This window comes from Coenobita brevimanus, chromosome 58 (genome assembly GCF_032717465.1).
Source record: "Coenobita brevimanus isolate Jiangsu-jjx chromosome 58, ASM3271746v2, whole genome shotgun sequence".
Taxonomy (NCBI): domain Eukaryota; kingdom Metazoa; phylum Arthropoda; class Malacostraca; order Decapoda; family Coenobitidae; genus Coenobita; species Coenobita brevimanus.
Window position 1 is genome coordinate 25,636,641 of NC_137011.1, and position 24,177 is coordinate 25,660,817.

Here is a 24,177-nt window from a genome sequence, read left to right on the forward strand (position 1 = left end):
CTTCTTTCCCTTCTCTAGAAACTTTTCCACTAAACATCTAAGAATGAATATCTGATCTACACAACCTCTTCCCTTCCTAAAGCCTCCCTCTTCTTCTCCAACTAATTCCTCTGTTCTTTCTCTAACTCTGTCAATAAGTATCCTCCCATACACTTTTCCTATTATACTAAGAAGCCAAATGCTCCTATGATTACCACACACTTCTTTTTCCCCTTTTCCTTTGTACAAGGGACTAATTATACCTGACTTCCGATCCTCCGGGACTCTACCTTCCTCCCAGGCCAATCTGCACATTTTCCACATCCATTGTACTACTATCTCTCCCCTATGCTTCAGCATTTCATCACACACTCCATCAATTCCTGGGGCTTTCCCCAATTTAACTTTCTTCATTGCTTCCACAACTTCTATCTTACTGATTTCTTCCTGTCTTCTCACCTCCCTCCTCCTCCCAGCCATTCCCCAGCAACTTATACTCGCATTACTTCCATCCTGTATGTTCAACAATTTCTTAAAGTGTTCTCTCCATCTGCTCACTTTTTATTCCTTCTCCACTAGTAATCTACCATTTTTATCTTTCACTCCCCTGCTAACTTCACTTCCACCCTGTCTTACTCTTTTCACCTCTTTCCAGAACATTTTCTTACAGTCCCTCCACTTTACACTCAAGTTCCTTCCAAATTCCTCATCCACTCTCTTCCTACTCTCTCTTAGTAGTATTTTCACCTCTCTCTTTCTTTCTACATATAACTCTCTTTTCCGCCTCTCAACTTCTTCCACGCCCCTATTTCTCATCCATGCATTGTATACTTTCTTCTTTTGTGGCACAGCCTGTCTCACCTCTTCATTCCACCACGCTGTTCCTTGCACACCCCTCTGTCTTTTCTTCATCCCACACACCACATCACATGCTGCACATATTTCTTCTGTGAATACCCTGCACACACCTTCCACTTCCCCCATCTGCTCCAATTCATTTTTGCCCAATCGTTCCTCCACTTCTCTCTTATACTCTGCCTTTTTCTCATCCTCTTGTTACCTTTCCACTCTCCTTACAAATACTCCTTTTTCCCTTCCTTCGCTTCTTCTATTTCTCCATCTTAATTGGATCTTGATTCTGGCCACCACCAAGCAGTGGTCAGAAATCTACATAATAAAAATAATAATACATGAATAATAATAAATAAAAATAATAATAATAATAATAATAATAATAATAATAATGATGATGATGGTAGATGATAATGATTTTTGGTAATGGGTATGTGGTGGTGGTGGGTGGTGGCTTGTAACCTGGTGTTGTTATCATCATCATCATCATCATTATCATCACTGTTCCCACACACTCAGAATGTGCGCACAGACATTTGTCCAGGCATGTACACACAGCAGTTGCCTACATCGCCTTTTACCTTATGCTTCCCTTAGGTAGCCAAGTATCTGTGAGTGCTATATACAGGGCCAGAATTTGCAAGAAATGACCAGTCACTAGTATCTGAAGAAACCTGGAAACAGGACGAAATGTTACTGACATAGGAAAATGGGGATCTTACCTTTCAATGGTAACTATCATTAGAATTCTATGTGGTACAAAGTGCAGCAGGAGTAAGTGATGCAACCGGAGCTTGCTTTTTCTAGTCGAGGCAAAAAGAGTATCTATTAACCCATTAATGAATAATACTTTTAAACCGTTAATCACTAGACGCACTTCTTCTTAAGCTGAATATATACAGTTGTTTCGATGTATCTAAGGAAGAAATGAACAACAAGAATGCCTCAGTAAGCACTACTCAGGTTTGTGGCATATTTCTTTTCACTCTAAAGCACCTTTGATCTTCATATCTTACCTGAATATGGCCAATAACATCCAGTTCACAAAATTAGTGTTTCTACTTAAAGTCTGTCAAAAGATTAATTCCAAACTAAGAAACAGAACCAGACACAATGTAAATCATAGACCTATACTCACTTACTACCCTTGTGTGGTAAAAGAAAAGGAGGTCATCAGACAGGAATTATGATTGATTACCAGCTCCTCTATCCCTCAAACATCTAATAAATCTCATTATGTCAGAATCTTAATATCTTGACATTCTGGCAGGCTTATATGCGATTTTTTCATAAGGACCCAGATTCAACAAAAAATGTGTAAGAGATAAAAAGACTGAAAGCCTACGCTCATGGCACACACTTCATGTAAACGATTTCATAACATGCAAACCTAGAGGTAGCCCAAGATACAGTTGAGCAAATGTAGCAAGACATTACGCATCAGACACTTTAAATGCAGACACAATATTCGCTGATAGAAAAGTTCATATGCCTTGAAGTGTGTAAAGGAAGTGTGACATTGTTCAGAAATAATAACACCTACCTTGTTGAAGCAGAACACGGACACAGTTGAGGCATTAGGAGAAAAGAGTCTAGTCTGGTTCAGACTCTGGAAAGGGAGGCATGATGGGGCCAGCAAACACCGCCATGTACACCTCCGAAAGTGCCACAAGTTAATCCCCACCTCCACACTAATGGCAATGTTAGGGGCATCATGAAACCCCAGAGAGTGACTTCAGTGACTTCCTCGAGCGGCCATAATTCGTGCAAAGGTAGCTGATAGGCGCGGTAGGTAAAACTCCACCACTCCATAACGCTCCGGTGTCATCGTAAAGAGTCCAAGAGCGATGTCCGCTTCCTGTAAGCATAGGGAAATAAAAATGGAAATTCTGAAAAAACTTGGTCAGCACATTATTCTTTTTCTCTTTCAGTGCACCAAGGTAAGTGCATTTCATAACTGCAATGGTAAGTCGTCATAAAGACTCCAAGAGCAATGTTCATGCTTCCATTGCAAAGAAGAAAATTGTTGGAAGAAAAGTTTCCTGAGTATATTCCAAACATTCTTCTTTTCACATTTTCATTTTCTTTGATAATCATACTTAGTTATTTTTCTCCTCCTGACTCCAGAAAAAAACTTCGGTCTGTAAACAGGCAGCAATAAAAAAATCCAGAAACTTTGACACCCGGTCCAAAAGCACGGGTGTTAACAGGTGGTGAGGGGGGGGTGAGGGGGTGACAGTCTCGTATGAGTGCAGATTTGTAGTCAACATTATCAAATCTGGATTCCAAAAGAATGAAGCGACTTTACAATCCATAAAATTCCCTTGAATATTACAAATCTAGCTTAGCAAGCTTTCATTAATTTTTTACTTGGTTTTGAAACAGTGAGATTAGAACCCTTCTATATTACTCACATATTACTGGAAATGCCTATTGATATCTCATTAAGTATTGAAACAGTTTAGAGACAGTGTAAAAGAGTAAGAAACTACTGTTATGGAGAATTGGTTTCATTAGGTTGAAGACGCTATGTTCGAGGCAGAGTGAACGCATATGGTTGCAGCTATTCGGCAAATATCCTTAAACATTAATGTAGTGTTGCAAAGCTGTAGGCATTAATGTGTTATGAAACATTATGTAATTAATGTAACTAAGTAACAATAGCTACAGGCATCAGTAGGCTATGTAACAGACAGGTAGGGATGTCTGAGTTCTCCAGGAAGAGGTTAGATACATTTCCCCACAGCCAGACGCTCAAGTAATCCAAACAATGGATGACTGGATGGAAGTTAGCAGTTCACGTATCAGAAATGTGCAAGACCCTATATACACATACACACATGCAAATACATACGCACATGCATGCCCACATACTTCACTGGAAGTCAGAGGGAGATATAAGTCCAAAATCGCATGTAGGTGAGTCAGAGAACCAGAGATCCCCAGAGAGTGATAGTCAGTAGGAGAAGGAGTGAGAACCAGAGACAGCCAGGGAAGAAGGAAGGAAAAGAATAGTAGGAGCTACAGACGGTGGGAAAGCGGTGCCTAGCACAAACTGCCTCCTGACAATATGTGGGTCATGCCAAGCTCTTTAACTTTTCAGTCAAGCAACTGTCTCACAATAAAACTCCATCAACCCCAGTCTGCCTATTCATCACCTCTCCTTCACTTCCAATATGAAGAGGATAGTGGGACAGAAACGGCCTACCTTCACCTTACCCTACAATGCCAGTATTAACCCGAGGCATCCCGTCGACATATAGGTATGTTGCAACATTTTGCATTTGCCAGTCCCGTCGACATACTGGTACGTCACGCAATTGTAAGGTTCATAATTTGCACAATTTTCAATTTTCGCGCATAATTTTTTGTACGTATACACAGGACATCTTCCTCTATTCCTCTACAAGATGCCAAGCAGGGACAATGCCTTACACCGCATAACCTCCCCCCCCCACACGCCATTGTCTCGGCAATTCACCTGTTACCAGTGACCTGGCCAATAAAGACATTCAGGGCCAGAGTGATTCTCCAATCGATGACAATGTGGAGGACAAAGTTTACATAGCATTAGAGGAAGAAACAGTCAGAAATGATGATCAGGTAATGTGGCAAAAGAAGTTCAGGTATGGTGATGAGTTAGTGAGTGAAACAATGCTTATAATCCCTATATTACTGTTTGAAAACCAATATACTCTCATACTACATATAAATTCGTACCAAGTAAATAAATAAATACCGTTTATGAGTGGTGTGAAATAGTTACCCTCCCATAGAACTCGTTTTCTTTGGTGCCAGCCTGTTAGAAAACCCAGTCAGGTAAGAAGGTACTGCTACCTGGATTGGGTATTTTAAACCTCAGGTGAGCGATTTCTCTATGAAATTTTGATGTTTCTCACCAAAAGTGGAGATTTTAGCCAAACAAATTTTTTTTTAAAATACCTCGGGATTGGGGGGTGTCGGAGGTGCGAAATAACTCAGGACGTGGCGGGTTAATTCTCTCTCTCTCCTCCTGGGTCGCTCCGATCGACCAAACAAGATAATACATCTTCCTTTAAAACAAATAGATAAAGACCACATAATCTTGACATCTGGTGGCCTTTGACATTGGTGGCAAGTGGCAAAACGAACTGACTACAATCAATATACGCCTTAAAACTTAGTATGCAGCTGATTCTCCTGAACTGCTACAAGGGCAACACTATAAACATTGGAGAAGAGCCAGTGAGAAAAAGACTAGGAACAAAGTGAGCAAGTAAGCAGAGAGCGAGGAGCTGAGCAAATGTCGTGACTTGGGAGTGACAACTCAGCAAATCTTCACTTCCCACCACTCTTTCACCAGTATCACCATCACCATTCTTTCACCAGTATCATCATCACCACTCTTTCACTGTCACGAGTGATGATGAGGCAAGATGACTGCAGCATAACATGCAAATCATTCCAAGTGCCTGACAACTGCATGCCTGACTGGCTGCCTACCGACCCACCTACCTAGCTGATGATGGCATCTGCTGACAACAGGACCCAGTGCAGTGCATATGTACTTACATCAGTGAGATGAACATACTTTATTTTTTGTTCTTCCCAGTAGGCTATTTATCTTTTTATAATCATGAAGTTTTAGTGCTGCCAATAAATAAGTGATACACAATTATACATTTGCCACAAAAAAAAAAAAAACGTGGTTTATAAGAATAACTAGGCAACACTCGTTAGCAATATGAGCTTATTAATGAGATCTAGTGATTAATATTATTACAGTATGTTAAAAAAGCACCAGCATTTGTGATACCCAATGACGATTCACAATTAGTGGGAACAAGTAGTTGTGTAGGAAATCTCCAACAAGCCAATAACGACTCAGTTAGCAGAACGAGAGGAAAATGGAAATAACACATAACTTTCCACATACACTTGATTAAGAAACAAACACATCACGTGTGGGAGTAATTGAGGATGATGACATATCATGGCCAGATTTTTCAAACCTAGATAGCGAAGATTATAGACAAACTTTACATACTAATGAAAATTTAGTAGACCCAAACAATTTATACAACAGAGTACACAGATCTGGAAACACATATGACACAGTTGCAAAGCAGTTCAAGTGAACTTGGACAAACAAAGACAATGACTTGTGCAATAGGCGACAGTGATTTGCACTCCCCACAGAATCCACACAATGCCTGGAGAAATCAACTTCTAATATATGTGTATCACAACGGCAAAAATGTTCTTAAATTCTCAGGCACTGACAAAGATAGAATTGATATCCACAGAGTCATAAATGAGTGTGATCAGCTATTTGTTAGAAGTATAACGGATGAGAAAGAGAAGATAGCATGCCTTGCATCTACAGTTACTCAAAAATGATGTCCGGCTGAAAACTCTGCTCGTCAAATAAATTCTTACACACTGGGACATATAATGAATATAGAACAGAGTTCCTAATGAAAATTTCTAGAGGTAGAAATTTTTTAACAGGTACAGCTCCAGAAGTACATAAAATCGTAGATCTCATCAGACAAACACACACTTCCCTAGGTTTTAAGTGATATCACAGCTAGTGTCTATGATTAACCCCTAACCACCAGGCTAAAATCTGCACCTCACCTCAGTATAGAAAAAACAAAAACAAAGTAGCACTACTTCTAACCTTAATATATCAGAAACTACAGCAGTTAGGAAATTAATTAAAGACCATGTTACACATCAACTCTTTTTCTTGAGAATGAGATTATCCCAAGGTCTGTAGGGCGTTGCACTGATGAGTAATAACGTGAGGAAGAGAACTAATTTGCTGTGAGAACAGGATGTGATCGTGTCACACTGCCTGCAGCCTCAACTATGGCTTTGCTGTCAGCGTGATAACTTCTCCATCACTGCATAAACTCGACACAGTGGTGTCCAAGGCACGCCCTATGGCACTATCGCTGAGTACTTTCCCTATCTTCCTGGAAAGAGGCTTGACAGGGGTGAATGAGGCAAAAGTCCACGTGAGGTGGGAATGAAATCGGACGAGTAAGGTTAAGAAAAGACCATCATACACCTGGCAAAGTCACAGAGACAACTGAGGTATGGTTGGGCTGGCTGGAGGGAATCTCCCCTGAGCTTTTGGTGGTCAGATAAAGTGGCGGCCACTTCAAACTGTGCCGAGAAAACAAGTGCAGTTCCTACCGATACCCGGTGCCACCTGGCCACTGATTTTCTGACAGTTCTGACCAACACTCGGCGGTTAGGTGTTAAAAGAACTCAATTAGCCAGATTAGGAAACTCAGACTTGATCACAGTTAATGGAGGAATATCATCAATGCATTATAGTTAATAACTATTATGGGTTGCATTGCTGTGCTGTGCAAACTGCCTGAGAGAATCTTAAGGACTGCAAAGACAATCCCATATAATCCAGGATCATGGTTACTTGACCTTTTTCATGACGTGGAATTGAATTGTTATATGCTGGAGTACCTGAAATGCTTCAGTCCAATAATAAAACAGGGATGAGAATTACAGACACAGCAACAGCTATAAATACATCTAGCACAAGCTGAGAACAAAGTAGATCTCGGCCAGAGAACAGACAAACAAAACAACATAGACATCAAGGCACCGTTCGCAAACACCAGGCCACAGGCAGCCTCAAAAATTTACACGTAGTCCAAGCAGAAACCATACCACTGAAAAAACAAAATATGGTAAACCATCTCATGGGTCGCATTCTAGAGACAGACCTATACCATGTTATTACTGTGCTAGCCCAGGCCATACAAAATCAGTGTTACATTAAAACCAAAGAAGATATGGAAAAAGATAAAGGACTTGAGCCTTTCTGGAAGAGGAATAAGGCTACAGGACATTGGACAGCAAATTGCATGACGTTAGAGAGATTATTATCTGTTCTCAAATTGGAGGATGAGATGTAGGGATGGAGTGGAGAGATATATGAGAGAGGGGGATGTGAGCTGGGAGCGAGGGAGTTATGTGGCACTGGACAGGGGAACATAAAAGCAATTTGTTTGTTGCCACCCCTTACAGAATTGAGGGATCTGGCAAGAGATAGAAATCGGGGGAGGTTATACCAGTACAAAAGATGACCATACATAAAGAAAACCAAACCTTAAGTTCAAATAGGGAACACACATGGAAATGAGTGTATGTTGGTGTCCGCATCTTGTGAAGATGAAGAGATTACATTACTTTTGGATTCAGGCTCTCCAGAGAATTTAATAACACAGGAGGAATTAGAGAGGATTTTTAAATAGAAGAAAGTGACGTTAATGGATGAATCGAATTTAGACTTATATAAGGTAGATGGCAAACAAATCCTCGTAAAGGCATCCTTTTAGGCCTAAGTACCATAAGAAAGGAAAATATCATCCTAATACCATACTTCAGTGGGACAAATTATGACAGAGAAGTCATACAGGAGATTCCTTCATCAGAAGTGTCACCCAACAATTGTAGTAAATCAATGGGAGTTGGAATGATTAAACACCATAGCCAAACATTTCAGTCCGACCTCAAAGACAATGAGACAGCTCACCCTTCCCTCCCATCTCTGCCGCTCCTTCTACCTAGGGACAGAGGTGGCAATAAATTTCCCACATTAATTCTGCACATCTCACCAATGAGGTAGTTATCCCATCTAAATCATATATGAATGTAACGATAATGAGTAAACTGAAGAACTGTACTGTTATTGTCTTAGAAGAATCTTGTAAAGTGAAAGGAGTCTCTGTGGTAAATACCGTATGTCAGATGAATAACGATAGGGAAACTCAAGCGTTCCTAATTAATCAGATTAATGAAGAGGTGCAGATCAAAAAAGAAACTTGTATACGCAATATAGAGACTTGTCCAGGTTCTATACGTGAGGTAACAATAGGTCGAACATCAGGTAAGATTAAAATCGATAGACAGAGTGCATGAAGAGGAATTTGATTCACTCAGGAAATTTTGATGTGGAAAATGATCTACTAGATTAATTACAAAAACACCGGCAGACAGTCCCATTACATGGTGAGAAGTAAGGCCGTACTCTCCTGATTAAACACAAGATTAACCTACTCCCGTACACATAACCAATATAATTATGTACCAGGATATAGGATAGCACACTCACAACGTACCCTAGCAAATTAATATGTTGATGAAATGTTCAGACTGGGTATCACTGAACCATCAGTGTCACCATGGAAAGCACCACTGTTTTTTGTTCCCAAACATAACGGTGAAATGCATGAGGTCCTTGATTATCGCAAATTAAAATCTAGGCCGGTTCCCTATGTGACTGTTAAATGGCGTCTTGCATAATACTGGGCAAGAAAATGATGTATTTACCACACTCGATTTCCTCAGTGGGTATTACCAAATGACGAATCACACAAATACACTGCTTTCTCAGTAAACAGTGGTCATTATCGGTATAAAAGAATGCCGATGGAATTAAGGACAGCTCCAGCACATTCCAACAATTAATGAATACTATAGTGTATTACAAGGCATGTTAGATTATATTTTTGTGTATCTGGACGACATAATAATCGCAAAACACACTATAGATGAACATTTACAAAAACTAGACCAGGTCCTACACAAGTTATCCAATGATGGTTTTTAAAAAAAGCTGCCACAATTTAAATTTTGCTTTAAGGAATTTAAATCCCTACGCCACAGGCTGGATGCAGAATGTATACACACCTCAGATGATAAAACAACAGCAGTGAGAGACTTCCCTGAACAAACAAATGTGGATGAAGTAAAACAATTTCTAGGTCTAATAGGTTGCTGCTGTGCGTTTATACAAAGATTTGCTAAAATTTCAGAACCTTTTTTCCAACTACTGAAAAAACAAGCTACATTTCAGTGGGAAGGGGAGCAAAAAGTAGCATTTAATGAATTAAAAGATAAACTTACAAGTGCACTTTTTTTTTTACTGCAAGGGAGAAGAAACCAAAGGCCAGAAGCCCGGAAACCGCTCCTACCCCCCCTCCCTCAAAAAAAAAAAAAAATACAAAAGAGAGCCAAGTTCAAGATCCGTTCCTTTCAAGTTGCCTCAACACACTGCATTTGAAAGACTGGAGATCATAAGAAGTGGGAAATACAGACAGAGGGAGACAGTTCCAGAGATGACCTGTTGCATAAATGAAGGACTGGAAGTATCGGTTAACTCTTGCATTAGAAAGCTGGACAGAAAAGGGATGAGAGTTTGACAGGAGGGGTGCTATAGGCCCGTCATAAAGGCGAAGGGATGCAAGCAGATAGTTCAGAGAGGCAGTGACCATCGAAGTGGCAATAGAAAAGAAATAAAGATGCAACAGTGCTGCGAAGAGACAGAGGTTGAAGGAAGCCAGTAAGAGGACGAGAGATAATGAGATGAAAAGCCTTTGACTCCACCCTATTGAGAAGAGGTGTATGTGGGGAGCCTCCCCACACATGAGAGTTGTACTCTACAATCAATCAATCAATCATTTCCTGTGGCACCCCACGGGATGCATAGGGTCTCAATGAACTCTCTCCACCAATATTTGTCTCTTGCCATCTCCTTCAGGTCCCACCAACACTCCTCTCCTGCTTCTTTTTTCATTGTCCTCAACCAGGTTTCCCTCGGCCTACCTCTACCTCTTCTTCCTCTAGCAATCCACTCTGGCACATCCTGTATTAAACAACCTTCTTTTCTGTATATGTGCCCCAGCCACTTCCAGCGAGACAGTCTCACATATTCATTAACTGGTTCCACTCTCGTAATATCCCTTACTCTTTCATTTGTAACTCTGTCTTGCCACTTTACCCAAAGAATCCTTCTCAGTATGTTATTCTCAAATCCTAATACTTTCTGATCTGTTGCAATTGTACTGTACCATGACTCATGCCCATAAATTAAAATGGGTCTAACCATGGACTTGTAAATTTTCACTTTAGTATGTACCGAAAGCATATTATTATTCCAAACAGATTTCAACATTCCAACAGCTCGCCAAGCCTGTCTAATCCTCTCCTCAATTTCATTGTTTAATGATCCATTAGATGATACAATCGTTCCCAGATATTTAAACTTTTCTACATTCTTCACCACATTATTCCCAATTACACAATCGATTTTGTTCTCCACGTTCATATTAATAATTTCAGTCTTTCCACAATTTATTACCAATCCCACTTTTTCTCCTTCCTCCACCAGACAATCGAGCACCCTCTGCATCTCGTAAATACTTCCGCAAATCAGTACAATATCATCAGCATAGTCCAAATCCATCAGCTTCTTATTTTCTTTCCAGTTAATTCCTGCACCTGTTCTCCTTACAACCTTTTTCATAACATAATCCATAACCAAAACAAACAACAATGGCGAAAGAACTCCTTGAATCACTCCTGACCTAACTTGAAATGGATCACTCAAAGAACCACCCACCATTACCTTACAAAAAGTACCTTCATGCAGGCTTCTAATAATATTTACAAACTTTTCTGGTATACCATAGAATCTCATAATTTTCAACATAGCTCCACGTGAAACACTATCAAACGCCTTTTCAAAATCCACAAAACACATGTTAAGTGGCATTTTCATCTCATTAGCTTGTTGCATTAGATGCCTTACAATAAAAATCTGATCATTACAACCTCGACTCTTTCTAAATCCCGTGTGTTCTTCTCTTAAAATTTTATCAATTACTGGCTCTATTCTGTTCAATAAGATTTTGAAAAGACTTTTGCAACTACAGGTGTCAAAGTTATCCCCCTCCAATTGCCACACACACTTAAATCTCCCTTTTTTGGTATTTTTATAATCACTCCATTTTTCCACTCTTCTACACAGCGGCAAATAAAACGCATGTACAAAGTCAACAACTGTGCAGGGATAAAGAGTCAGCTTATCACACCTAATCTCTTGCATGCAGATTTACAAGGGATATAGTATGATCTTTCCAAGCAAAGTCCCAAGAGAATGAAAGATGATGCAGGATTGAATTGGATATTTTTAAACATTAGTGGGTACTCCTGTGGAAGATTTTGCCGGGTTGATAGGTGTAATTAATGAGTCTTTAATGCAAAAAAAAAAAAAAAAGGTAAATGAATGGATTATATTTACCCCACTCAGAGGTACGAGCCAAGTCAGACATTAGGTGTGCCACGGCCTCATCCCTTGTTTACTGAAGTAAATGCTGAGATGGACGTTGTGGGAGCAGAATGAAAAAGTGAAGTGTAGAATCATCAGTGTATGAGTGAATGGGCTTAGACGTACACATTAGGTCACTGGTGAATAAAAGGAAGAGAGTTGGTGATAGGACAGAGCCCTGAGGAACACCACTGTTGATATATCTACGAGATGAATGGTGGCCATCTACAACAGTATCTATAGAAAGACCAGAAAGGAAGCTATAGATGAAGGTGCAAATACAAGGATAAAAACTGTAAGAGGGCAGTTTGGAGATTAAACACCTATGTCAGACTCGATCGAAAGCCTTTGAGATGTCAAGTGCAACGGCAATATTTTCGCTAAAGTCCCTATAGAAGAATGACCTGGAGTCTGAAAGGTAGGTGAGAAGATCGCCAGTGGGTTATCTATGTGGGAACCCATACTGACAATCAGAAAGAAGGCTGTGATAAGAAAGATGCTTTAACATATTTCTGCTAAGAATAGACTCAAAACTTTTGAGACACAGAGTGTTAAAGCGACTAGGCGATAGTTAGAGGGCTGGGAATGATCACCCTTCTATGGGACTGGCTGAATGAGAGCAAACTTCCAGCAAGAAGGAAAGGAACAAGTTGATAGACAAAGGCTAAGAAATACTTGGAAGGGTGTAACCACAGAAGCACAGTTCTTGGGGACACCAGGAGGGACCCCATTAGGCCCATATGCCTTGTTAGTATTGAGGACAGTGATGGCAGAAAACACATCAGCTGAAGAAATTTCAGTGTCAGCATGAGGAAGCCAGAGGGGGGAAGTGATGGAGGAACAGCACCGGAATCCTCTAAAGTGGAATTAGAAGAGAAAATCTGAGTGAAGAGATCTGCTTTATCAGTAGAGGAAATAGCTACAGAGCCATCAAAGCAGAAATGATGAGGGAAGGATGATGAGGTAAAGTCGTTAGAAAGGTTTTTGGCAAGGTGCCAGAAGGAGCAGGAAGAATTCGAGTTGGAGAGTTGAGAGCAATGAGTATGTATGAAATTATTTTTTAGCAGAGCAAAGAATAGACTTAGCATGATTCTGGGCAGAAACAAAAAAGATGTGATTCATGGGTGGGTTGGCTCTGAAACCTTATATACGCCCTCCCCTTGTTGTGGACAGTATTAGAACAAGCATGATTAAACCAAGGCTTTCTTGCAGTAGTCAAAGGGTATGAGAAAAGAATGTATTCTTCCAAGCCCGAGAGAATATCCTCTGAAATGTGCTAGGCACAATCAGATGGCTACCGGCCATGAAAGCAATAATCATTCCAGGGAAAATCAAAGTATTTCTGCCTGAGTGCCTCCCAATCAGCAGCTCCATAGTTCCAAAAACAACATTTCTTTGGAGGGTCCACAAGCCATACTGGAGTGATAGGACAGGTTAGGGTAATAAAGTTATGATCCGACGAGCACAACGGAGAGGAAAGATTAACCCTTTAACCATGGGTGTCATTCCAGAATGACATTGACAAAACTGGACCAAACCGCGGGTGTCAATCTGGAATGATCGTGAATATTTTGAACACCGCGCGTTTTTCCTGTGCGCAAATTGTCTCACCCAAGAGTAGCTGTCGAGTTCTTTCATGCCAGCCATCCCTCACCTCCCTCCTCCAACCCCGAGGGGGCCCCCCCCACCCCTGCCCTGACTCACATCAGTCAGTATCTGTCCAGCTCTGTGCGTGAGAATGGCGCTCCGTCCCGACTCACTGTCGCTTGCTTCCTCCTCGAAAGTGATCAGTGCTAGTGTGCCTTCTACCTCTACACCGGTGAAGGAACTGCCGACGGCGAGGCAGAAGGGGTTGAGCACTCCAGAAATTAGAACAGAGCTGGACAAAACTGTAAGTACTACTCTGGACTGTGGCAGTGAAAGTGATACACTTACAGCAAGTAGTGACGATTTTGCAGTGATTGGTGGTGAACCCTTTACCATTGACAGTGACAGTGATGAAAGTGATCGTGTTGTTTCCCCACCACCACCCCCAACTTACTCTGGGAAAGGGAAGGCGCCTATGGGGAAAACTGGTATTGCACGTGGGAAGGGAGTGAAGTGCAGACTTACGTCTCCTACACCAGGCCCTAGTAAGCATTTCCCATCACTTTCCCGTTCCCCTAGCCCTATTGCCCTCACATCATCTTCATCTTCTGCCGTGCCCCCTCCTCAGTCTACATCATCTGAGGAATACGAATTCCCAGAGCCTGCAAAGCGAGGGAAGGCAGGCCGTGCAGGCCGTGCAGGCAGGGCAGGCCGGCCTAGAACAAAGGGGATGCGTGGCAGTTGGAGGGCAAAGCTGGGTGATAAGCAAGGTGATAAGTGAGGTGATAAGCGGGGAAGAAAGGGTCAAGTTTCACCACGCACCAGGTCAGTAACCCCCCCGCCTGCCCCCCGCTCAGCTCCCTCACCCTCGCCACCCCCCCACTCACCGCCCCCGCACTCACCCCCCTCCCGCTATCTTCCTGCCTCACCCCCCTCCCGCTCGCCTCCTGCCTCACCTCCTGCCTCACCCATTGCCTCACCCATTGCCTCCACCTCAGCTCCTTCTCATGGGGAAACGAGTGCAATGCGACCTGCCACTTCCACTGAACCACGCACAGGGAAGGTTGATGCATTTGTTTGGTCTGACGGTGCAGATTTTCAGCCACACAATCCGCCGTTTGATATGACAAATGCTGGAATACAGTCTGCCTTTCCATGCAACGTAGATGATTTTGTGGACTACTTCCTGGCCTTCATGGATGACGAAATCGTGCAGCATGTCAGCAATGAGACCAATAGGTATGCAGTTCAGTGTGCAGCAGAAGGGCTGGGACCTATTGGCTCACCAAAGCAAGTGTCATGATTGCCTGTCGGGATCAGAGAGCTGTATGTGTTCTTTGCACTAATGTTTTTGATGCCCCATATCAAGAGACATGAGTTGGAGGAGTACTGGCTCGTGGATGACATTACTTCTATCCCAATATTCGGGAAGTATATGTCACGGGATCGGTTCCGACAGCTGCTAGGATACCTGCACTTCACTGACAATGGAAACCCGTCCCAAACTGACCCTTTGTGGAAAGTGAGGGATTTTCTCAACAGGATTAGGGATCGATTTATGCGATTTTTCCGTCCTATGCAGAAAGTCATCATAGACGAATCCCTGGTATTGTTCAGAGGACGTCTCAAATTCATGCAGTACATCCCCAGCAAACGCCACCACTTTGGGATAAAGTTCTTTGTGCTGTGTGACTGTGAGATGGGGTATATCCTGGATTTTGTCATCTACTCTGCTAGCACAATGGACGTGAACAGGAAAGACCCCCTTGGCTTCTCTGGCTCCGTTGTAAAAGTGCTGATGGAGAGGTATTTTGGTGGTAATCATGTGCTGTACACAGACAATTACTACACAGCACCAAAACTCTCCAAATACCTGGCTGAACACGGCATTGGCACTGTTGGCACTATACGGAGCTATAGGAAAGAGTGGCCAAGTTTCCCAGAAGCATCATCCTCATCCAAGGGAGACGTGCACCTGAAGAAGTCAGACAAGCTTCTGGCGATCAGGTGGCATGACAAGAAGGTCGTGAATATGATCAGCACCATCCACAAGGGGGAATTGCAGAGAACTGGGAAGGTCAGCTACAGGACGGGAGAGCCAATCATGAAGCCTGATGCCGTCATTGATTACAATGTCAACATGAGACTTGTTGATAAGTCTGATATGATGATTGGCGAAATCGACTGTCTCAGGAGAAACACCCGATGGTACAGGAAGGCTTGCCTGCACATGCTCGATATGTGCATGCTCAACGCCTTCATCCTCTACAAGACACAAGTCGGGGGCATAAGGCAACCATCCCTGAGACAGTTCTCCAAGACTGTCGTGCAGCAGCTGCTTGCACGATGTGGTCAGGTGACGGCATTGATCCCGAGGCGACACTCTGACACACAACCTGACCGTCTTGAGTGCCGCAATTACATGAGCCGGCACCAGCTTGTGAAATTGCCTCTTACAGCAAGCGGCAGGTTGTCACAGGGCCGCTGCAGAGTATGTCATAACACCACACGGAGGCCTCGGACGAGAAAAATGAGCACACACCAGTGCCTGGAATGCCAAGTCGCTCTCTGTGTGACTCCGTGCTTTGCCGAGTACCACTCTCTGAGTAAATATTGAAAGTGACAGTGATATACAGTGATGTGACAGTGACGTGCCTTACCAATAATTGTATAATGGATAATGTAGTAATAAGGGATATTTTGCCTAGAAAAAAATGTAAATATTGGCCAGTATAATAAGTGATATTGTAATAAGAGAATCTGCGGCACTTGTGTAATTCTGCGGCACTTGTGTAATTCTGTGATGCGACAGTGACGCAATATAGTAATAAGTGCAGTGTAAATATAATGTATATTGCCCAGATTATATGTAAAATAATATTAGAAGTTAGAAATAATGAAAAGATCGCCTGAAACGTCGGTGAGCAGGTGACGCCGCAGTGAAGTGAGGCGCAGCCGCAGTGAAGTGTGGGCGCAGCCGCAGTGAAGTGCCTTTTACCTACCTCAGTGAACATAGAGTGGGTGTTTATCGTATGTACAGTGTTCATATATGTTTATATTACTATTATGAGAGAGTGGTTGGCATTTGGTACTGGTGTGTGGGGCGTAAAATAGTGATTTTACATCCCTCACTTCTAACGGCTCTGCCCGTCCTGTGAAAGTCAACAAAGTCATGAAACCTACATCAATGGAAAGCTGAAGGTTAGTACTTTCTAATGGTACCTAATTTTTTTTCTCTAGCTTTATTCTGTGCAGAGTTATTAAGGTTTAAAGGTTTGTTTACATTTGGGTGAAACCCCAGCGGGAGAGGACAGTCAGACCAAAACAATACCCGCGGTTAAGGGGTTAATAGTTTATGCAGAAGGATTAGTTGTAAGGAAGAGGTATGTTGGAACTCTCTCCAAAATGGTCAGGGATATGGGTAGGGTGCTGTACAAGCTGAACTAGGTAATTAGGGATAGAAAAGATGTAGGGTTGTTCACCAGGTGGATCAGTGAAACGAGGGGAGAGCCAAAGGTGGTGGTGAATATTGAAATCTCCTAGACTGGAGATTTCAGTGAAAGGAGAAATGAATAGCACGTGTTCCAACGTAGAAATAAGATAGTCGAATAATTTTTCGAAGTCAGTAGAATTATGGGGTAAGTAAACAGCATAGATATTTTTAGTCGGAAAATGACCGGAATGCCGAAGCCAGAGAGTAGAGAATTCAGAAAAATCTATTTTAGGAATATGACAGCAAGATAAGTCATAGCATACATATACACAACAGCCACCTTTGGCTTTGATATGAGTAGGAGAGAAAGTAGGAGGATATAGAAATGAGTTTGCTATCAGTTGCCTCTGACAGCTGAGTCTCAGTAACGAAAAGAAGATGAGATTTGGAGGAGAGGTGGTGCTCAGAAGAATGTTAGAGGAAAGGCCGCAAATGTTGCAGAAATGAAGAAGTGAGTGAGACAGTGGTTCCCCGTAACTCGTTGAGTCGTCACCACGAGAGGGGCGGATACTGGGGGCAGTTATGTTCCCCTCCCCTGGAGACTCACAGGATTGGTTATTTCAGCCTTTTTTTTTTTTTTTTTTTGAAAAGGAAGTGTAATGTGTACTGTCCATGTACTTTAGTGTTGACAGTTTGAGAAACTTGTATTGGAGAACGAGCTGGCCTACTCTCTGTGTTACTGAAACACTGAAAAGGTTCATTAACGGGGGATGATCAGGAACTAGTCCAGAGGGCTGATGAAACGGAAGCTCCAGCTTTCCCTGTCATCAGCTTTCCATTCACCTTCTTTTTTTTTCAATGTGAGGAAGAAGGAACCAAAGGCCATGAGCCCGCAATAACTGTTCCCTCCAAGAGAAAAACAAAATACAAGAGAGAGGCAAAATCAAGATCCGATCATTTCGAGATGCCTGGACACACCGTGTTTGAAAGACTGGTGATCATAGGAAACACGAAATTCAGACAGGGGGAGACAGTTCCAGAGTTGACCTGTTGCATAAATGAAGAACTGGGAGTAACGGTTAACTCTTGCAATAGAGAGTTGGACAGAAAGGGGATGAGAGTTTGCTGCTAGATGGGTGCTATGCAACTGTCGTAGAGGTGGAGGGATGCAAGCAGACAGTTCTGAGGAGCGGTGACCATTCAAATAGCGATAGAAAAGAGATAAAGATCCAACAGAGTGGCGAAGAGACAGAGGTTGAAGGGAGCCAGTAAGAGGAGGAGAGTTAATGAGACGAAAAGCCTTTGACTCTGCCCTATTGAGAAGAGCTGTATGTGGGGAACCTTCCCACACATGAGAATTGTACTCCACACTGGGGCGGATAAAATCTGGTTATAGAGTCAACAATTGTGCAGGGGTAAAGAAGGAATGGAGTCGACTTAGCACACCTAATCTCTTGGCAGCATATTTTACAAGACGTAATATGATCTTTCCAAGATAAGTCGCGAGTGAATGAAACCCCATGCACATTCAAGGATGATGCAGGATTGAGCTGAATATTATTAAATATTACTGGGTACACCTGTGGAAGATTTTGTTGGGTTGATAGGTGTAAGAACTGAGTCTTTGATGCATTAAAAACAACAAGATTATTTTTACCCCAGACGGAGATACGAGCCAAGTCAGACATTAGGTGTGTCATAGCCTCATCCCTTGTTTGTTGCAGTAACTTCTGAGATGGACGTTGTGGGAACCATATGGAAAGGTGAAGGGTGGAGTCATCACCATATGAGTGGATAGGGTTAGATGTACAGCTTAGGAGGTCACTGATGAATTAAAGGAAGAGAGTTGGTTATAGGACAGAGCCCTGAGGAACTCCACTGTTGATAGATCTAGGAGAAGAACGATGGCCATCTACAACAGCGGCTATAGAATGACCAGAAAGGAAGCTAGAGATGAAGGCACAGATAGAAGGATAGAAACCGTAAGAGGGCAGTTTGGAAATTGAAGATTTATGCCAGACTCGATCGAAAGCCTTTGAGATGTCAAATGCAATAGCAAAACTTTCGCCAAAGTCTCGAAAGAAGGATGACAGGAGTCTGAAATGTACGTGAGAAGATCGCCTGTGGAGCGTCCCTGACGGAACCCATAATGACGATCAGAAAGAAGGTTGTGATAGGAAAGATGCTTTAAAATTTTTCTATTAAGAATTGACTCGAAAACTTTTGAGAAACAGGATGTTAAAGCAATTGGACGATAGTTAGAGGGTTGGGAATGGTTACCCTTCTTTGGGACTGGGTGAATGAGAGCAAACTTCCAGCGAGAAGGAAAGGAGCAAGTTGATAGATAAAGGCTAAAGAAATACTTGACAGGGTGTAAGCACAAAAGCACAGTTCTTGGGGACACCAAGAGGGACCCCATTAGGCCCATATGCCTTGTTAGTATTGAGGACAGTGATGGCAGAAAATACATCAGTTGAAGAAATTTTAATGTCAGCCATGAGAAAGCCAAAGGGGGGACGTGATGGAGGAACAGCATTGGAATCGTCTAAAGTGGAATTAGAAGAGAAAGTCTGAGTGGAAAAAATCTGCTTGATCAGTAGAGGAAATAGCTACAGAGCCATCGGAGTAGAAATGATGAGGGAAGCATGATGAGGTAAAGTCATTAGAAAGGTTTTTGGCAAGGTGCCAGAAGGAGCAGGAAAAAGTAGAGTTGGAGAGTTGAGAGCAATGAGTATGTAGGAAATAATTTTTTAGCAGAGCAAAGAACAGACTTAGCATTATTTTGGGCAGAAACAAAGAACGTGTGATTCATGGGTGGGTTGGCTCTGAAACCTTTTATACGCCCTCCCCTTGTTGTGGACAGCATTAGAACAAGCATGATTAAACCAAGGCTTTCTTGCAGTAGTCAAAGGGTATGAGAAAAGAATGTATTCTTCCAAGCCCGAGAGAATATCCTCTGAAATGTGCTAGGCACACTCAGATGGCTCCTGGCCATGGAAGCAATAATCATTCCAGGGAAAATCAAAGTAGTTCTGCCTGAGTGCCTCCCAATCAGCAGCTCCATAGTTCCAAAAACAACGTTTCTTTGGAGGGTCCACAAGCCATACTGGAGTGATAGGACAGGTTAGGGTAATAAAGTTATGATCCGACGAGCACAACGGAGAGGAAAGATTAATAGTTTATGCAGAAGGATTAGTTGTAAGGAAGAGGTATGTTGGAACTCTCTCCAAAATGGTCAGGGATATGGGTAGGGTGCTGTACAAGCTGAACTAGGTAATTAGGGATAGAAAAGATGTAGGCTTGTTCACCAGGTGGATCAGTGAAACGAGGGGAGAGCCAAAGGTGTTGGTGAACATTGGAATCTCCTAGAAAGGAGATTTCAGTGAAAGAAGAAACGGATAGCATGTGTTCCAACGTAGAAATGAGATAGTCGAATAATTTTTTGTAGTCAGTAGAATTATGGGGTAAGTAAACAGCATAGATATTTTTAGTCGGAAAATGACAGGAAAGCCGAAGCCAGAGAGTAGAAAATTCAGAAGAATCACTTTCAGGAATATGACAGCAAGATAAGTCATAGCATACATATACACAACAGCCACCTTTGGCTTTGATATGAGTAGGAGATAAAGTAGGACGATACAGAAAAGGGTTTGCCATCAGTTGCCTCAGACAGCTGAGTCTCAGTTATGAAGAGAAGATGAGATTTGGAGGAGAGGTAGTGCTCAGAAGAAAGTTAGAGGAAAGGCCACGAATTTTGCTGAAATGAAGAAGTGAGTGAGACAGTGGTTCCTTGTAACTCGTTGAGTCGTCACCACGAGAGGGGCGGATGCTGGGGGCATTTTTGGGTCCCCCCCTCTAGTGGAGAATCCGAGGATTGGTTATTAAAGCCATTTTTTTTTTTTAAGGAAGTGTAATGTGTACTGTCCATGTAGTTTAGTGCTGACAGTTTGAGAAACTTGTATTGGAGAATGAACTGGCCTACTCTCTGTGTTACTGAAACACTGAAAAAGTTCAGTAACGGGTGAAGATCAGGAACTAGTCCCGTGGGCTGATGAAACGGGAGCTCCAGCTCTCCAAGTCATTAGCTTTCCACTCACTTTTTTTTCCATGTGAGAAGAAGGAACCAAGGCCACGAGCCCGCAATAACTGTTCCCTCCAAGAGAAAAACAAAATTCAAGAGAAAGGCAAAATCAAGATCCAATCATTTCGAGATGCCTGGACACACTGCGTTTGGAAGACTGGAGAACATAGGAAACAGGAAATACAGACAGAGGGAGACAGTTCCAGAGTTGACCTGCTGCATAAATGAAGGACTGGGAGTAACGGTTAACTCTTGCATTAGAGAGTTGGACAGAAAAGGGATGAGAGTTTGTTGCTAGACGGGGGCTATGCACCTATCGTAGAGGTGGAGGGATGCAAGCAGACAGTTCTGAGGAGCAGTGACCATTGAAGTAGCAGTAGAAAAGAGATAAAGATGGAACAGTGCAGCGAAGAGACAGAGGTTGAAGGGAGCCAGTAAGAGGAGGAGAGTTAATGAGATGAAAAGCCTTTGACTCTGTCCTATTGAGAAGAGCTGTATGTGGGGAACCTCCCCACACATGAGAATTGTACTCTACACAGGGGCGGATAAAATCCGTGTATAGAGTGAACAATTGTGTAAGGGTAAAGAAGGAATGGAGTCGGCTTAGCACACCTAATCTCTTGGAAGCAGATTTTACAAGAGATGTAATATGATCTTTCCAATACAATTTGCGGGTGAATGAAACCCCAGGCATATTCAAGGATGATGCAGAATTAAGCTGAATATTATTAAACATTAGTGGGTATACTTGTGGAAGATTTTGTTGGGTTGATAGGTGTAAGAACTGAGTCTTTGGTGCATTAAAAACAAGAAGATTATTTTTACCCCAGTCGTAGATACGAGCCAAGTCAGACATTAGGTGTGCCATAACCTCAGCCCTTGTTTGTTGAAGTAACTGTTGAGATGGACGTCGTGGGAACAGAAGGGAAAGGTGAAGGGTAGAGTCATCAGCATATGAGTGAATAGGGTTGGATGTACAGCTTAGAAGGTTATTTGTGAATTAAAGGAAGAAACCCGGTGACAGGATAAAGCCTGAGGAACACCACTGATGATAGATCTAGGAGAAAAACGATGGCCATCTACAACAGTGGCAATATAATGACCAGAAAAGAAGCTAGAGATGAAGGTACAGATAGAAGGATAGAAACCGTAAGAGGGCAGTTTGGAAATTAAAGATTTATGCCAGACTCGATCCAAAGCCTTTGAGATGTCAATGGCAATAGCAAAGCTTTCGCCAAAGTCCCGAAAGGAGGATGGCCAGGAGTCTAAAAGGTAGGTGAGAAGATCGCCAGTGGAGCGTCCCTGACAGAACCCATACTGACGATTAGAAAGAAGGTTGTTGTAGGACAGATGCTTTTAAATTTTTATGTTAAGAATAGACTTGAAAACTTTTGAGATACAGGATGTTAACGCAAATGGACGATAACTAGAGAGTTGGGAATAGTCACCCTTTTTGGGGACTGGCTGAATGAGAGAAAACTTCCAGCAAGAAGGAAAGGTATTAGTTGATAGACAGACGTGAAAGAGTTCACCTAAGCAGGGTGTAAGCACAGAAGCACAGTTCTTGAAAACAACAGGAGTGACTCCATCAGGCCCATACGCCTTGTTAGTGCTAAGGCCTGTGATGGTAGAAAATACATCAGCTGAAGAAATTTTAATGTCAGGCATGAGGAAGTCAGAGGGGGGGAAGTGATGGAGGAACAGCACCAGAATCATCTAAGGTGGAATTGGAGGAGAAAGTCTGCGCAAAGAGATCTGCTTTATCAGTAGAACAAAAAGAACAGAGCCATCAAAGTAGAAAAGAGGAGGGAAGGATGATGAGGTAAAGTTGTTAGAAAGGTTTTTGGCAAGGTGCCAGAAGGAACGGGAATAATTCGAGTTGGAGAATTGAGAGCATTTAGTAAGAAAGAAATTATTTTTAGCAGAGCGAAGAACAGACTAAGAATGATTCTGGGCAGAAACATATAAACAATTTGATTCAGGGGTGGGTTGGCTCCGGTACATTTTATAGGCCCTCCCCTTGTTGTGGAGAGCATTAGGACAAGCGTGATTAAACCAAGGCTTTCTTGCATTAGTCAAAGGATATGAGAAAGGATTGTATGCTTCCATGCCCAAGAGAATAACCTTCGTAATGCGCAAGGCACAGTCATATGGCTCCCGGCCATAGAAGCAATATTCATTCCAGGGAAAATCAAAGAACTACTGCCTAAGGGCCTCCCAATCCGCAGCTCCAAAGTGCCACAGACAACGTTTCTTTGGAGGGTCCACAGATCGTACCAGAGCGATAGGACAAGTTAAGGTGATGAGGTTGTAATCGGAGGAGACCAACGGAGAGAAAACATTAACAGTGTAAGCAGAAGGGTTAGTTGTAAGGTAGAGGTTAAGTATGTTGAAGCTCTCTCCATAGCGGTCAGGGATACGGGTAGGGTGCTGTACAAGCCGCTCTAGGTCATTAAGGATAGAAAAGGTTTTGGCTTGTTCACCAGGAGGATCAGACAAAGGAGAGGAGAGCCAAAGGTGGTCGTGAACATTGAAATCTCCTATAATGGAGATTTCAGAGAAAGGAGAAATGGATTGAATGTGTTTCATTGAAGTAAGATAGTTGAATAATTTTTGATAGTCAGTAGAATTAGGGGATAAGTAAACAGCGCAGTTATATTTATTCAGACAATGACAGGAAAGCTAAAGCCAGAGTATAGAGAATTCTGAAGAATCAAGTTCAGGAACATGAGAGGAAGATAAGTCGTTGCGTATATATACACAACAGCCACCTTTGACATTGAAATTAGTATAGAGGAAGTAGGAGGATAGAGAAAAGGGTTTGCTGTCAGTTGCCTCAGACAGCTGAGTCTCAGTTAGGAAAAGAAGGTGAGGTTTAGAGGAGGAGAGGTGGTGCTCAAGAGAGAGAAAGTTAGAGGAAAGGCCACGAATGTTGCAGAAATGAAGAAGTGAGTCAGAAAGTGGTTCCTGGCATCTCTCTGAGTTGTCACCTGGAGAGAAGCTGATGGTTTGGGAATTTATGGTCCCTACCCCGCTGCAGACTCCGAGGCCTGATTTTCTGAAGCCATTTTACTTTTTAAATTTTGGAAAATTAAGTGTAGTGTGTACTGTGCATGTTTT

At 42.4% G+C, this 24,177-nt stretch overlaps 1 protein-coding gene across 1 annotated transcript in view; it reads right to left on the bottom strand.

The window, feature by feature from the left end:
- Window positions 1–2,566: 2,566 nt before the first annotated feature.
- The window catches only part of LOC145402697 (uncharacterized), a 139,405-nt gene continuing 117,794 nt past the window's right edge, over window positions 2,567–24,177 (bottom strand). Inside the window, exon 9 of the mRNA XM_080274669.1 lies at window positions 2,567–2,689. Within this exon, the coding sequence (XP_080130795.1) occupies window positions 2,567–2,689 (123 nt within the window). The remainder of the gene's footprint in view (window positions 2,690–24,177) is intronic.